The 14,244-nt window shown below is 51.8% G+C and overlaps 1 protein-coding gene across 1 annotated transcript; it reads left to right on the top strand.

Moving 5' to 3' along the window:
- Window positions 1-3,334: 3,334 nt before the first annotated feature.
- On the top strand, window positions 3,335-8,989 carry Sp6 (Sp6 transcription factor). Its single transcript, XM_034506992.2, has 2 exons — window positions 3,335-3,572; window positions 5,683-8,989. Exon 2 carries the CDS (start codon window positions 5,740-5,742, stop codon window positions 6,871-6,873), a length of 1,134 nt encoding a protein of 377 aa, XP_034362883.1. The 5' UTR covers window positions 3,335-3,572; window positions 5,683-5,739; the 3' UTR covers window positions 6,874-8,989.
- Window positions 8,990-14,244: the final 5,255 nt, after the last annotated feature.

Genomic DNA, 14,244 nt, shown 5'->3' with positions numbered 1-14,244 from the left:
GAATGAGAGCGATAATTACTTCATTGCATGTCATGAGAATTAGAGGTATTTGTGGAGACTAAGTGCCCAGATGGAGTACACATAGTAGGTACTAAATAAATAAATGCTGCTCCTGATGAGCATTACCAGCCACGGAGGCTGCTATAGGCACAGCATGAGTCTCTTACAATAAGAGGTATTTGAGATGAGGCTGGCAGGTTAGAGGAGACAGAGAGACTTGGGAAAATCTAAGACTTTGAGAGAATGAAAGGAAGAAACAGAAGTGAGCCATGCCCTAAGCACACCTCTGTTCAATGTTGCGTCAGGATGAGAAGAGGGGTTAGGATGACCTTGGTAGTCAAGTCAATATTAGATCACCAGCTGTCCTTTGGTAGGAAAACATCCAGCAAATGGGAAATCAAATTGGAAGTCAGAGAATGAAGTCTAGGATGTCTGAGAGAAAGAGAGACAGGCAGGACAGGGAGGTGAAATGGCAAGTGGTATAGAAGCAACCTCCCTACAGGAATCTCATACCCATGAGCCACAAGCAGTGGCAGGGTCTTTGCTCCAGGATGGGGCAGTGTTAAGGTGAACCTGGGGTGGGGTTTCTGCCATCCTTCTCCCAGATGCTTTCCAAGAAAGGTTGAGCGGCATGGGGGAAATAAGGTAGTCTGACACCCGTAAATGGATGTGTGAATTTGAGATGACCTTAGACTGGCCCTTAGCACCAGCTTCACCTGTCTGGTCCTAAGAGCAGTAGGTCAGTGGTAGTGGTCCTTAACCCCCCTAATGCTGCGACCCTTTGATACAGTTCCTCATGCTGTGGTGATTCCCAACCATAAAATTATTACCCTGTTGCTTTACAACTGTGATTTTGCTACTGTTACGAATCGTAATATAAATATCTGATATGTGGGGTCGGGGATTTAGCTCAGTGGTAGAGCACTGAGTTCAGTCTTCAGCTATGACTTAAAAAAATCTGATATGCAAGATATCTGATACGTGACCCCCCCCCAGGGGTTGAGACCCACACACCAGTGGTTACAGTAGATGCAACAGACTACAGACAACTGGGAAGAGAGACTGGAGGACAGAGGGATCTGATTAGTGTTACTCCAGGAGCCATAGTTACCCAGGTCCGGCTCTGCTTCTGACATGATGAACCTCTAACTGGGGGCTGGAGGTAACTATGATCTGAGAACGCAAACCCTACTAGTCAGAATTTGGAGGCTGGGTGGACCAACCCTGTTGATAAAAAGTATGAATTTGGACACAAGGAGCCAAAGGGATTCTTAAGAATCTGTTATGTAATCCTAAAGGCAGGGAAGAGAGAACTCCTTGCGACTATCACTCTCTCCCTAATGTGTCTTCCATTTCCAGATGTCTATCCTTTACTCCCAGGTCAAGTGAAGAAGCTGAGGCACAGAATAATCTAATCCTCAAGGGGCCACCGTAGTAGATACAGCACGGGGTTCAGAACTTAACTTCTTGAATTTCTAGTCCAAAGGGCTTTGTGAATGTCCTTTACTCTGTACAGTAACAAATTTATTTTTAAAATGATTAAGGGTTTGTTCTGCTTTTAGCAGGGACCTCACAGAATTTGCTCTTTTAGGTACAATTTATCTAAACCCCAGGAAAGCCTCACAGTGTGTACCCAGTTTATCCAGGCAAAGGACTCCAGTTGTAGGAAACACAAAGCTGTCCAAATGTCAACAACACTGACCGACAGTAACGCATGTGCATACTCGGGGAAATCCATACACACACACACACACTGCTCAGAAGCCTCATGGACTCAGCTAAACTGTTTAAAGGTCCTACTTTGTTTCAAAGTGCGGCTCAAATGCGAACAGAGGGCAGGTAAACTATTCCGAGTAAAATGAGAACCTGTGATCCTAGAATTTGGGAAGTTGAGGCTGGAGGATCTCTGTATGTATGCCAGCCAACGTGAGCAACTGAGTCATGGGGGTGGGGGGGAGAAAAAGAGGGAGGGAGGAAGGGAGAGAGATAATGAGATTAAATCAGCCTAAATTCAGAACTCTCTCGGAAATTGACGGTAAAACGTGCATAGGGAAAGCTAACAGCGATAACAAACAACGAAAATCGCGTTGAAATCCCGTGTAAAAAAGGGTCAAGTCGGGCTGGAGAGATGGCTCAGCCGTTAAAGGCTAGGCTCATAACCAAAAATATAAGGTTCACGTCACCTCGCGAAGGTCAACGGCGGGCTGGAAGGAGGCGGGAAAGACTCGCGAGCTACTTCCAATCTGGCCATCAGGGCAGAGAGGGGGACTCTGGTACCCACCTGAGCTGGGGGTGGGGCAGTTCCTCAGGATTTCCACCAATTCGGTTCTTGAGAGTTTTGTTTCGGTGAGTGGCTTTGTGGCTGTGCTGAAAATGTACCAGAATATGGCTTTGCATGCGAGCGTTTATTTAAGCCATCCGAGACCTTTCTCTAAACTTATACTCATCTGAGACTAGGAAAGAGCCAGTGACAAAAAGCCTTGTTCAATCCGTTGCTGGAATGTTCTTTCCCAGGGCCATTCGGGTGGCCGAACCCTCCCTCCGATCCCAGTACGCGGTAGCGAGGGTGTCAGGCACAGGCTGAGCAACCCGGACCGGGAGGAAGGCGGCCGTTTTAGGAGGTGGACTTCTGTGGTACCCGGCTTGCCGGAAACTGAGGAAGACGTTGAGGGCACGGTGATCACCCAGAAAGGCTAGTGACGGGAGAGAGGGGAAGATCTCAGGAAACCATGAGGGGAAGGTTCAAAGCATGGTGGTGGTGAGGGGCCAGCGGTGTAGCCAAGATACCAGTCTCATGGCTTAGGCCTGGGGGTGGGCGGGACAAAAACTTAGTCTTCAAACCTGTTTCCTTTTTCCCCCACTCAATTCTAGAATTGCGGGACAAGGACGGGTGGGTCAAAGGCCCTGGTAGCCACGCGTGCCCTATGAAGGCTCGGTAGCTTCCCTAGGACTCTGTCCTTCGTCCCATCCAGGATCTGAACCGAGTCCCCCGCCTGGACCGGGCCAGCTCCGAGTTAGATTTCCATGGGATCGGACGGATCCCCGAACTCGGGGTGGGGTGGGGGTGGGGTGGGGGTGGGGTGGGGGTGGGGTGGGGGGAACTCCCAGCTCAAGCCCCTAACTCCAGAGTGGTGGGGACCTGGGAGGAGTGAGGAAGAGGGAGGTGGCCTGATTAGCCATCTTTCTTGTCTGCCCCCTCCTCGCGCGGGGCTGGGCTTCGCCTCCTGCCGAGCCAGCAAGGGTTAAAGGCGGCCGCAGGTGAGGTGGGCGGGGCCGCGGGTTGGGGGGAAAAAGGAGCGCAGGGGAGAGGATGAAGGCAGAGAGCACGGTGAGTCACGGGCGGAGCTGGCCTCGCTCGCTCGCTTACTCGCTCACCGGCTCCCGCCCGCCCTCCGCCCTCCCGCCGGCTCTCACTGCCTCCACCGTCGCGGATCGCTCAGTCCGGTCGCAGCCCCGGCTTGCCCTCGCCTCCCGTCCCACGCCGCTGAGAGCCGGCCAGCGCGCAGGGCTCATGAGCGCCCGTCTGTAGCGCGCCAGCCTTCGGTGCCCCAAGTCCTTAGTGCAGCCGCCAGGTAGGAACCGGGGTCCGCGCGGTCACCCGCACGCGTTGCAGAAATCTGGGGTCGGGGAATCATGGGGGGGGGGGGGGGAAGGCGCTCGGAACACACCGCAGCCTGCTCTGGCTTCTTGGGGCGGCGGCGGGGGAGTCCTAGAGGATCCGAGGGGCTGGGAGCCCCGACGGAGGAAAAACCGGGAGGACGGGAGGGACTGGAGGGACCAAGGGAGTTTGGAAACTGGGGAAACTGGAGCAACTGGGACAACCGGAGGATTGAAACATTGAAAACCTTGTTTGAACAGAAGTCCTCGCCGCCTGGGTACCGGGGAAACGGGAGAGGCAGCGGATCCAATGGGACTTAAGGGCGTCTCTACCGTCTTTCTCCAACTGGGGAGCCGATGTGCTGGCTCTTCTTTCTTTTCGTGCAACCTTGATGGCAGCCCATTACGTGCTAGGCCTGGGCTCAGGCTCTCTGTCCAGAGAGGCCCCTCTGCAGCCTGGTCACCTTAGCCTTCCCATCCCCCAGACCCTGGGGCAGTTCCCAGGCGCCAAAAGCTCTTAGGGTCCCAGGCTTCACTGCTCCCGCCCCAACCACTTCGGGGCTGCCCCGCCTCGGCCTGAGGCTCCGTTCCTGCTGCTTCACCCTGTCCCTTTCTTGTGGTAAGGCAGCCAGAGCCTGAGTAGGCACCCGGGTCCTCCTCTTCCTTGCCTCTCCCAGACTGCCAATGCTACCTCCCTGGTCCCAGATTTGGAAGGCTGTAGGGTCAGCTGAGCCCTGCTCGGGGAAGGCCCTAAATCATTGGCCTTCTCCGCTCCAGCCTCCACACAGGCAAAGGTTCCAAGGCTCTAGGGAGAGATGGAGAGAAGACTGGGACCTTCGGGTCACAGATTTGTAGTAGAGAAAGGGGCAGAGGTTGTAAGGTTTTCTTTTCTTTCCTTTTCTTTTGAAACAGGTTCTTATTGCGTAGCCCACGCTGTGAAGTCTTCTGTCTCAGGCTCCTGAGAACTGGAAATAGTTATGACTCGGTTCCCACCACGCTTAGCAGTGTCCCCTCTTCGTTTTCTTTTATTTCCCTCTTCCTCCTTCCTCCCTTCTTCCTGCTCTCCTTCCTTCTTTTGCTATGTAGCCTAGACTGGCCTGGAACTCTGCATTCTTCTGCTTCAACTTCCTGAGTGGCTAGATTAAAGGCTCGCATCACCACACCCAGGCCAGATTCTTAGGTTTCTGCTGGGCCTTGGGTTTCTAATGTTTTAAGAAAGAGACCTGATTCACAGAGGGACAGAAGAGTGTGTTTGTTGATTGAATGGTTAGATGAACATTTTATTCTAGTCACCGATCCAAATTAGGCTTTCTTTAAATGAGAGCAGGCTCGGGACAGTAGCTTGCAACACATGACTGGACATTAGAGGCGTCTATACGTTTTATTCCGTGCTTGCCCTTGAGTTCTAGGATAAGGGATACCCAGCTCCTTCAAGCTCTAGTGCTGTTTCCCTTAGGGAGCTGCCGTCAGATTTTCTTGAGTGTCTAACAATCATCTCTGGGTGATCCTTTTCTGTGGTAATCCCACCTCTCCCAGCTCCCAGCTTCATATGGAGGGAAGGGAGGTAGGTGAGGGAGTGGGTCAACCAAGGTAGTCAGGGAGCCGGGGAGTGTGCAGCGAGGTTAAACGCTTTTCCACATCGTGTAACCGCTGTAAGCCGGACTGAGACTAGCTTTAGCAAAAGAGCTCAGAACTTATTCTGGGCTTTCTGAAGAGCAAACCACCTCAGTCAGAAGCAGACATATCCTATCCTACCCCATCTGTGTCCTCAGTATAGGTTGGTAGCAATTCTGCAGGGGGAAATGCCCAGACGTCTGTGCGGAGATGGGACCAGCCCAACCCCGGGATAATCTGAGTCTTATTAAGGGCGGGGTCACTTAGAGGAAAGGCCATCTTGTGCCCTGACCTGGACTTTCACGTTCATTTCTTCCTACCATTCCCAAGGTCTGATTTGTTGCCTTCATCCAGAGGCACGCCCCTTTTCCTGATAGGGGCTCTGAAGGAGCACTTTGCTGGGAAGGGATCTGAGTCAGAAGGGGAAGAAAGCTGGTTACCTTCCTTACATCTCATTCTCACCTCTTCCAGGTCCCACCTGAGGTACCCTTGACCGTCCCTGCCCTCATCCCACCCCGGATCCCGGCAATGCTAACCGCTGTCTGTGGCTCTCTGGGCAGCCAGCACACCGACGCGCCTCACGCATCACCGCCGCGCCTCGACCTGCAGCCTCTCCAGACATACCAGGGTCACACGAGCCCGGAGGCCGGGGACTACCCCTCCCCGCTGCAGCCTGGGGAGCTGCAGAGCCTCCCGCTGGGCCCGGAGGTAGACTTCTCACAGGGCTATGAGTTGCCTGGGGCCTCCTCGCGGGTAACCTGCGAGGACCTGGAAAGTGACAGTCCCTTGGCACCGGGACCCTTTTCCAAGCTCCTGCAGCCGGACATGTCACACCACTACGAATCGTGGTTCCGGCCGACTCATCCAGGCACGGAGGATGGTTCCTGGTGGGACCTTCATCCCGGCACCAGCTGGATGGACCTCCCGCATACTCAGGGAGCGCTGACTTCACCTGGCCACCCGGGAGCGCTTCAGCCTACTTTGGGAGGATACGTCGGAGACCACCAGCTCTGTGCTCCGCCGCCCCACCCACACCCACACCACCTCCTCCCAGCCACTGGTGGGCAGCACCTCCTGGGGCCACCCGACGGGGCTAAGGCCTTGGAAGCGGCGGCACCAGAGTCCCAAGGGCTGGATTCCAGTCTGGATGCTGCAGCCCGACCCAAAGGCTCCCGGCGATCTGTGCCCCGCAGCTCAGGGCAGACCGTGTGTCGCTGCCCCAACTGCCTGGAGGCGGAGCGACTCGGGGCTCCGTGCGGGCCCGATGGGGGCAAGAAGAAGCATTTGCACAATTGCCACATTCCAGGCTGCGGCAAGGCGTACGCTAAGACATCGCATCTGAAGGCGCACCTTCGGTGGCACAGCGGCGACCGACCCTTCGTGTGCAACTGGCTTTTCTGCGGCAAGCGCTTCACGCGCTCCGACGAGCTGCAGCGCCACCTTCAGACCCACACGGGGACCAAGAAGTTCCCCTGTGCGGTCTGCAGCCGAGTCTTCATGCGCAGCGACCACCTGGCCAAGCACATGAAAACCCACGAAGGCGCCAAAGAGGAGGCGGCGGCGGCCGCGGCCCAGGGCGAGGGCAAGACGGGTGGCGTAGTGGAGTCGCCCGGGGGCAAAGGCAAACGTGAGGCCGAAGGCAGCTCGGCGTCCTCCAACTGAGCCCCATGGATGTCGCATCCCTGCCGTTCTTTATAGGGGGGGCGGCCTGAGTAAGAGGGAAGATGGTTATTTATTGGTGGTGAGGGAACAGGGAAAGGGGCGCTAGGGTTTTTTAGTCTCGGGGTCTGCATGGGAGGCTGCTTGAATATTTAGGCTGCCAGGAGCTGAACACGCCCCTAGCTTCTTCTCTTTCTCACTATTTCACCCTCCACTGAGTTGCTGAAGAGTAGGGGGATGGAGCGCCCCTACCATGTGGAGGGGTTCGGACGGTAGAGATGGCATGTCCCAGGAGCTGAGGAAAATCGAGATTGGGTCGGGGCGTTGGGATAGCTGTCTAGACACGTCAGCTCCTGGGAACCCGGACATAAAAGCACCTCGGAGCCGCCCTTCAGCCTAGGTCTCTTTTATTTCCCCCCACCCCACCCCCCACCTTCAAGTGCTGCTCCCTTTAAACTTTCCGGAGAGAAAGCAGAGATGAGGTGGAGGGGGGAGCCTGAGGTGGTTCCCCCTAAGGAGCTGTCTACCTAGCTTGGAAGGTTATTACCGTAGAAAGAACTCCTTTCCGTGAACTTCTAAACTCTTCCAGATTCGGTTTGGTAGAGCCGGGAAGAACAACTCAGCTCTGCAGCCAGAGCTGTAAGCTGAAGATCAGAGCTGGATGGTGTAGAGGGATCCAGCAGGAAGAACTAACCCCTTCTTTCAACTCCAATTCAATCCTTAACTCTTAGACCTTTTAAAAGAAATCAAACTCAGCAGTTCACATCCCCGCTCCCATTACCCTAGGGAGTTTTCTGAAGTCAGCCGCCAGCATCAGCTCTAGAGTTGACATAAACACCCCCCACCCCTCGCCCAGGTCCCCATCCCTTGCTTTCCCTTTGGGGATGGAAGGGAGAGGGGTTGTCTTAGCAGAGGGATTACAGTGGAAGACCCTGCCTGGACTTCCCATCCCTCTCTTTCTTAGCTTGACCCTTCCCGTGCTCCCTCCATTGCTATAGAGTCCTCCCCAGCAGAAAATCTCCTTCCATGTGAAGAAGGGTTGTCCCCACTGGAAGGGATTCTGGGGAGCTGTCTCTCTGTCCCTTCTTTAGATTCTAGAGATACATTTGGGTTTTGATCATAGGGTGAGAGAGTAGACTTCTGCCTGGTAGATGGCAGGACCCTGGGGCTGGGGGCACTCTCAGGTTTGAGGTAGAGGCCTTGAGTCCCTCCGACCTCTCTCTCTTGCTCTCTTCTCTCTACCCAGAACCCTCTGCAGGGAATAGCTGTGTGTTGATTTTTTAAGTTATAAGCAAAGGGTATTTTATTTAATAATTAGGGGGTGAGTGTGTGTATGCCTGTGTTGTACCTGTATGTGTGCATGTGTGTGTTTCTCTACTGAGCCTGGGGTCTCCTGAGACCCCATCTTGTTCACCCTGTCCAAGGCCTGGGGCCTAGACCCACAGCATCTCTTCCTCCATGGGAGATGCTGGAGCCCAGTCCAAGGACTGGGAACTGAATGGGAAGTAGGGGCTGGGATCTGGGTAGGAATGTGTTTGTGTAGAAAGGCCTCCTCCTTAAAAGGGACAGGGTGACTCCCTGTGGGACTTAGGGGCCTGAGGTAGTTTAAGATTAAGGTTCTTTGTGTATTCTCCCTCTTTCCCCGCCTCCTGTTAACCTAGCCAGAGGTCCCTTTTCATACAAAGAGGGCTGAAGGCAAGAGCAAAGTTGACCATGCCTGCAGGTTGCCTGGCTAGGTGTAGAGGGGGAGAAAGGAGGGCACTGTGGGTGTGGGATGTTTTCTCCTCCACCCATCGAAACCAGCCACCCTCTCCCTGTGCTACCAAGACAGCCTTTTCCAATGACCATGCTTAGGGGAAGTCCTACACGGGGTATTGGGGGGCACATAGATGCTTCCCTTATAGAAGCCTTGAACCCTGAGGTGGGGCTCAGATAGGTTTTTGTCTGGCCTGCTCTTTATCAATCTAGGTTTCTCAGCGGCCTGTCCTTCCAGGCAGCCCCTCTAGAGGAAAATGTAGGATTTTTTTTTTTCTTTAACTGCTGTGAACCCACTTGGGGGTGAGGAGGAGGCAGAAACAGCCTGTGTTTTTTATGCAACAATAAAGTCATCAACCAACCACACTCTTGCTTTATTTGTCTTCCGGCTTGGCCTCCTGTTTTGACTCCATCCCTCTGCAGTGAGGGCTGGGTAGGGGGATGATCTGTGGACAAGCATCAATCACCTCTATTCAACTGGCTGGGTCAGAGCTCTGATCTGATGCTACCCTGGAGGGAATGGCTGCCTCTGGTTGATAGTCTATGGTGTTCATATGCAGAGATGAGAAGTTTCAAGATGTTTCCTTGCTTTACATGTAAAGTCCTGCCTACCCTAGGATCCCCTCCTTCCCAAGTTATAGCTGGCCTCTGGGCTCCCTCCCCGCCCCCCATGGGAGCATGCATGTCAGCTGTCCCTCTGGCTGTGAGGGAGGTGGGGGTGACTGACAGTGATTTCTTCACCCAGGATGATCCCTATCAGAGACAAGGCGATGAAAGGCAGCCAAGATATCTGATGGGCAGCTGCCCAGCTGGAAAGATTGAGGGAAAGGTTGCTACTACTATTCAAAGCGAGAAACCTGCCAGGGTTATGCAACCGCGGTGTGCACAGACGCAGACCTCACGGGACTCACTGTCTTCAGAGACTGGCAGTGCCCATCCATTGTTGGTACCTAATGTCAGTGAGAGAAAGTCTCATGACTCCAGAGGACCGGTGCGTGGAAGGTGACAGGGCGTTTGTTTCGTTTTCCTGTCTCTGTGGGATAAGGTTTGTCGCTGTGCTCTTCCACCAGCCCAACGGACCTTTAACGTGTTTTTCTTCGAATATATTGTTTTCTCATCTTGGGATTTCTGTCCCTTAATGACCCCTAACCCAATTTCTTCAGCCAAATCTGGCTCTCAGATTGGCCTGTCTCATCACCTGTCTGAGAAATTGTGGGGCCTTAGGGTTTTAAGGGAAACTTGGAAAGGGGCACAAGGATGATTTAGAGGCTGTGGAGGAAACCTAAACCGGTGGGGGTAGCAGTAGCGGGGGTGTGGAGGGGTAGGAGGTGGGGTGGGGAGCATGTTTCCATCTGTAGCTGGATTTAACAGTTCTGAGCCTTGTTTACCTGTGACCTCCTGCCTGAGGCTTTCCTGCAGGGTGCCTCTTTTGTCTTCCTGGTTTTGGGGGAATTAGACCCCAGAAACCTAGTGAGTTCCCTTCCTTTCCCCATATCTGCCTCCAGGGACAGGAGGGCAGCTGTAGGGCCGGCTGGGCTTGTCTGGGCAGGGCCAGGGCCCTCCCTCCTCCCCTTGCAACTCCTCCAGCTGACCTGCATTCTTAGCAGGGGCCTTTGGTGGGGCTCTGATGCATGCTTGATCCTCTGAAATGCTGCCTGGCTGGCCTGGGCCTCTGAAAGAACTCAGGGTCACCTCTGACCCCTCAGAAGTGGTACTCCAGCAGGATCGTATTGTACAGGAGAGGCTGGGAGGGAAATCATCATGTTTGGATTGACCCTCTGGACGACTTCTCTGAGTCCTCTCCTAACCAGAGAAGCAAAGTAGGATGCCTCTAGGGCGAGTGAATGAAGTCAAAAGTGGAAACTTGACGGATAGCAGCCTGGGGTTGCAGCCACCGCCTCCTTCGGCTCCGCCTGCTCTTCCGGCTGCCTCTTTCCTCGGCCTGTCCCGCCCCCCAGCGGACATCTGAGGAAGTGCAGAAGAGGAACCTGCTTTCCCTGTAAGGCGCCTCGAGTGTTCAGTTGAGGTTTGAGGTGGGATGACAGCCAATGGCACCTTGCACCCCTCCTCCAAAACGCACCGAAGCAGCTCTTACGTGTCCATTAATCCTATACTGCCTTTTTATGAGCATACTAGCAATGTAGGTTTTAAAAGAATCTTAAAAACAAAATTCACCAAAGAACCATTAGAACTAATCAAATAAGTCACAGAACACAGTCAACAGGAAACAATAAGAAATATTTCTTTAAAAAATTTTAATGTGTTCGAATGTTTTTGCCTGCATGTATGTGTATGTACACCACGGGTGTGCAGTGTCCTTAGAGACTAGAAGAGGGCATCAATACCCTGGAACTGGAGCTACAGGTGACTGTGGTGTCTGAAGATTAGGAAGAACGTCAGCTCCATCCTGATTTTAATTCCAAAGGTGCAATCCCAGTGAGGTAGAGTGGGCATCCACAAGCCAGGAGCCATGTGAATCGTTTAAGTTACTTAGCTGTGTTGTTTATTTTATTTTTCTAAAGATTTCTTTTTATTTAGTAATATGTGTACAAGGAATATGCACACTTGGCTGCAGGTGCCCACTGAGGCCAGAAGAGGGCGTGGATCCCCTGGAGCTGGAGTTATAGGACAATGTGAACTACCTGGTCTAGGAGCTGGGAACCCAACGCTGGTCCTCTCTGCAAGAGCGAGTGCTCTTAATTAATGCACTGCCTCTCTTGAGAAAGATTTCTAGCCAGGCAGTGGTGGTAAATACCTTTAGTCCTAGCACTTGGGAGACAGGCAGAGACACTCAGATCTCTGAGTTCCAAGCCAATCTGGTCTACAGAGCGAGTTCAGGACATCCAGGGCTTCATAAAGAAACTGTGTCTTGAAAAACAGAGAGAGAGAAAGAGAGAGAGATGTCTATATACTAACATCAAAATATTCAAAAAGGAAAAACCAGAAAGCAACAACTTTTACAATACCCAGCCCCCACACCCCCCCCCCAAAAAAAAAGTTCTAAGGAATCAGAGAGGGAAAATCTGTACATGAAAAGTCACGTTTATTTTGGCTCAGAGATGCCTGCCCAGGCTGGCATTGAACTCCCTATGTAACCAAAGATGCTTGAGAGCTTCTGATCCTTCTGCCTCCTGGAATTACAGGTGTTCTCCACCACATTCAGTTTATGTGATGCCTAGGTTTGAATCCAGCACTCACGAATGTTAGGGAAGCACCCCCACCACCGAGCTCCATCCTCAGCCCAGATACTGAGAAACCGATTAAAGAAGTGGGAGAATGTGCAAGCGTGTGCACAAGTGCACATGCACGCACACATACACATACTCACGCACATGGATGGACACATACACAAACACACACATGCTTCTGTGTTTATACATTGCAACAATTAAGATGGTGCCGGTATCACAGACTCCATGGAAACCCTAGAAGTAATTCCTAAGGGTCATGTACATGTGTGAGACGCATGTTCTTCAGTGTTGACTACAGAGATGATTCATAAAGGAAAAACGAATTGAAAACCAAAAACATATGAAGTCCGAATCCAGCTCCACACCACTGTATGGCCCTCTGAGCCCAAATTTTTCCTTTCAGATCTCCTTCTTACTGTATGTAGAAGGTAGAAGTATCATGTTTTTTTTTTTTACAACTAGAATATTCTAAATCTCTTTTCAAAGTTATCTTTCTATACTATTAAGTACCTAGTGGGCAGAACCGAACTTGGGTTTTTGGAGACCAGCGGGTTTTGTGTACGTCTCTTTGTGACATGAGGATACACGGGGGCCAGGGAGATGGCTCAGTCAGTAGGAATCCAAACTATACAGTACCTGCCAAACAAGCTTGAAGGCCTGAGTTCTATGTCCAGCACATGAATTATAACCCTAGCATTTCGGAGGTGGAGACAGGAGACTCTCTGAGCTTGCCGCCCAGCCAGTGAAGGAGAATCAACAAGATTCAGCCTTCGTCAGGCAGTGGTGGCGCACACCTTTAGTCCCAGCACTTGGGAGGCAGAGGCAGCGGATTTCTGAGTTCGAGGCCAGCCTGGTCTACAGAGTGAGTTCCAGGACAGCCAGGGCTACACAGAGAAACCCTGCCTCGAAAAACAACAACAACAACAAAAGATTCAGCCTTCATCAGAGGCCCTGTCTCAAAGAATAAGATGGAGAGCAACTGAGGAAGACACCCAGTGTTGACCTCTAGTCTGTACAAACGTGCACCTACACAGTCATGTGCACTTGCACACATGTATACACACAGATAATCTCCCAAAGCCAAAGTTGTAAAATATGTTAAACAAGAACAACTAACAAGATGGGCAGCTCATAAGATATGGCATCTAAGGTTGAAAATTAAAAAGGGAGCAGAAGGCTGGTTCAGCATTTAAGAGTGAATATTGATCTTACAGAACACCTGAGTTTGATTCCCACCATCCATGCCAGGTGACAATCACCTGTGACTCCAGCTTTGGGGGATAGATCACCCTCTTCTGGCTTCTGTGGGTACATGTACCCCCCTTACACGTAACCCACACACTCATGTTTACAAAATTTAAAAACTTACTTTATGTGTATTTTTTGTTTGTTTTGTTTTTCTAGACAGGGTTTCTCTGTGTAGCCCTGGCTGTCCTGGAACTCACTCTGTAGACCAGGCTAGCCTTGAACTCAGAAATCCCTCTGCCTCTGCCTCCCAAGTGCTGGGATTAAAGGCGTGCGCCACCACCGCCAGGCCTTATTTTATGTGTATTGATGATGTTTTGCTGGCATGTGTGCCTGAGCACCACATATGTGCCTGGTGTCCATGGAGGCCAGAGAGAGCATCAGATTCCCTGAAACTGGAATTACAAACAGCTGTGAGCCACTGTCCAAGTGCTGGGAATAGAACCCATGCCCTCCTTAAGAGCAGTTAGTGCTTTTAATAGGCCAACTATCTCTCTAGCCTCTAAAAACAAATATTAAAAAAATTAGGAGGCTGGGCAGTGGTGGCGCACGCCTTTAGTCCCAGCACTTGGAAGGCAGAGGCAGTCAGATTTCTGAGTTCGAGGCCAGCCTGGTCTACAGAGTGAGTTCCAGGACAGCCAGGACTATACAGAAAAACCCTGTCTCGAAAAAACAAACAAAAATTAGTAAAATAAAGGCAGGTGGTGGCACACGCCTTTAATCCCAGCACTTGGGAGGCAGAGTCAGGCGGATCTCTGTGAGTTGGAGGCTAGCCTGGTCTACAGAGAAAGTTTCAGGTCAGCCAGAGCTACACAGAGAAACCCTGTCTTGAAAACAAAACTAAACAAACAATCAAAACAGTAAAATAAACAATGCTGTAACTTAAGGTATCTCTATGCTTCCTTCTTGTGTGTCTGCTCAGTTTTCTTGGGATTGTGTCTTTGAAATTCAAGTCAGGAAGCAGGTAGCAAAAGTTTTTCCTTAATCTCCAGAACCCCCAGAAGTGTTGGCTACTTTATGAATTCCTTTTTTTCGCTCGGGTTTCTTTTCTCGTTCAGCTTCACCTCCTATTAATGACTCTATCTGATAAGCCTGAAGGGAAACCCTAGGACACTTAAAAGCAGGATTTGAAAGGCCTCTCTGCTCTATGAAGTGGTGCTAGCTCGCGCGCACCCTCGTGGAG

Source organism: Arvicanthis niloticus, chromosome 6 (genome assembly GCF_011762505.2).
Source record: "Arvicanthis niloticus isolate mArvNil1 chromosome 6, mArvNil1.pat.X, whole genome shotgun sequence".
NCBI lineage: Eukaryota > Metazoa > Chordata > Mammalia > Rodentia > Muridae > Arvicanthis > Arvicanthis niloticus.
Note: the sequence above shows the minus strand (reverse complement) of the source record. Positions and strands in the feature narration are given on the sequence as shown.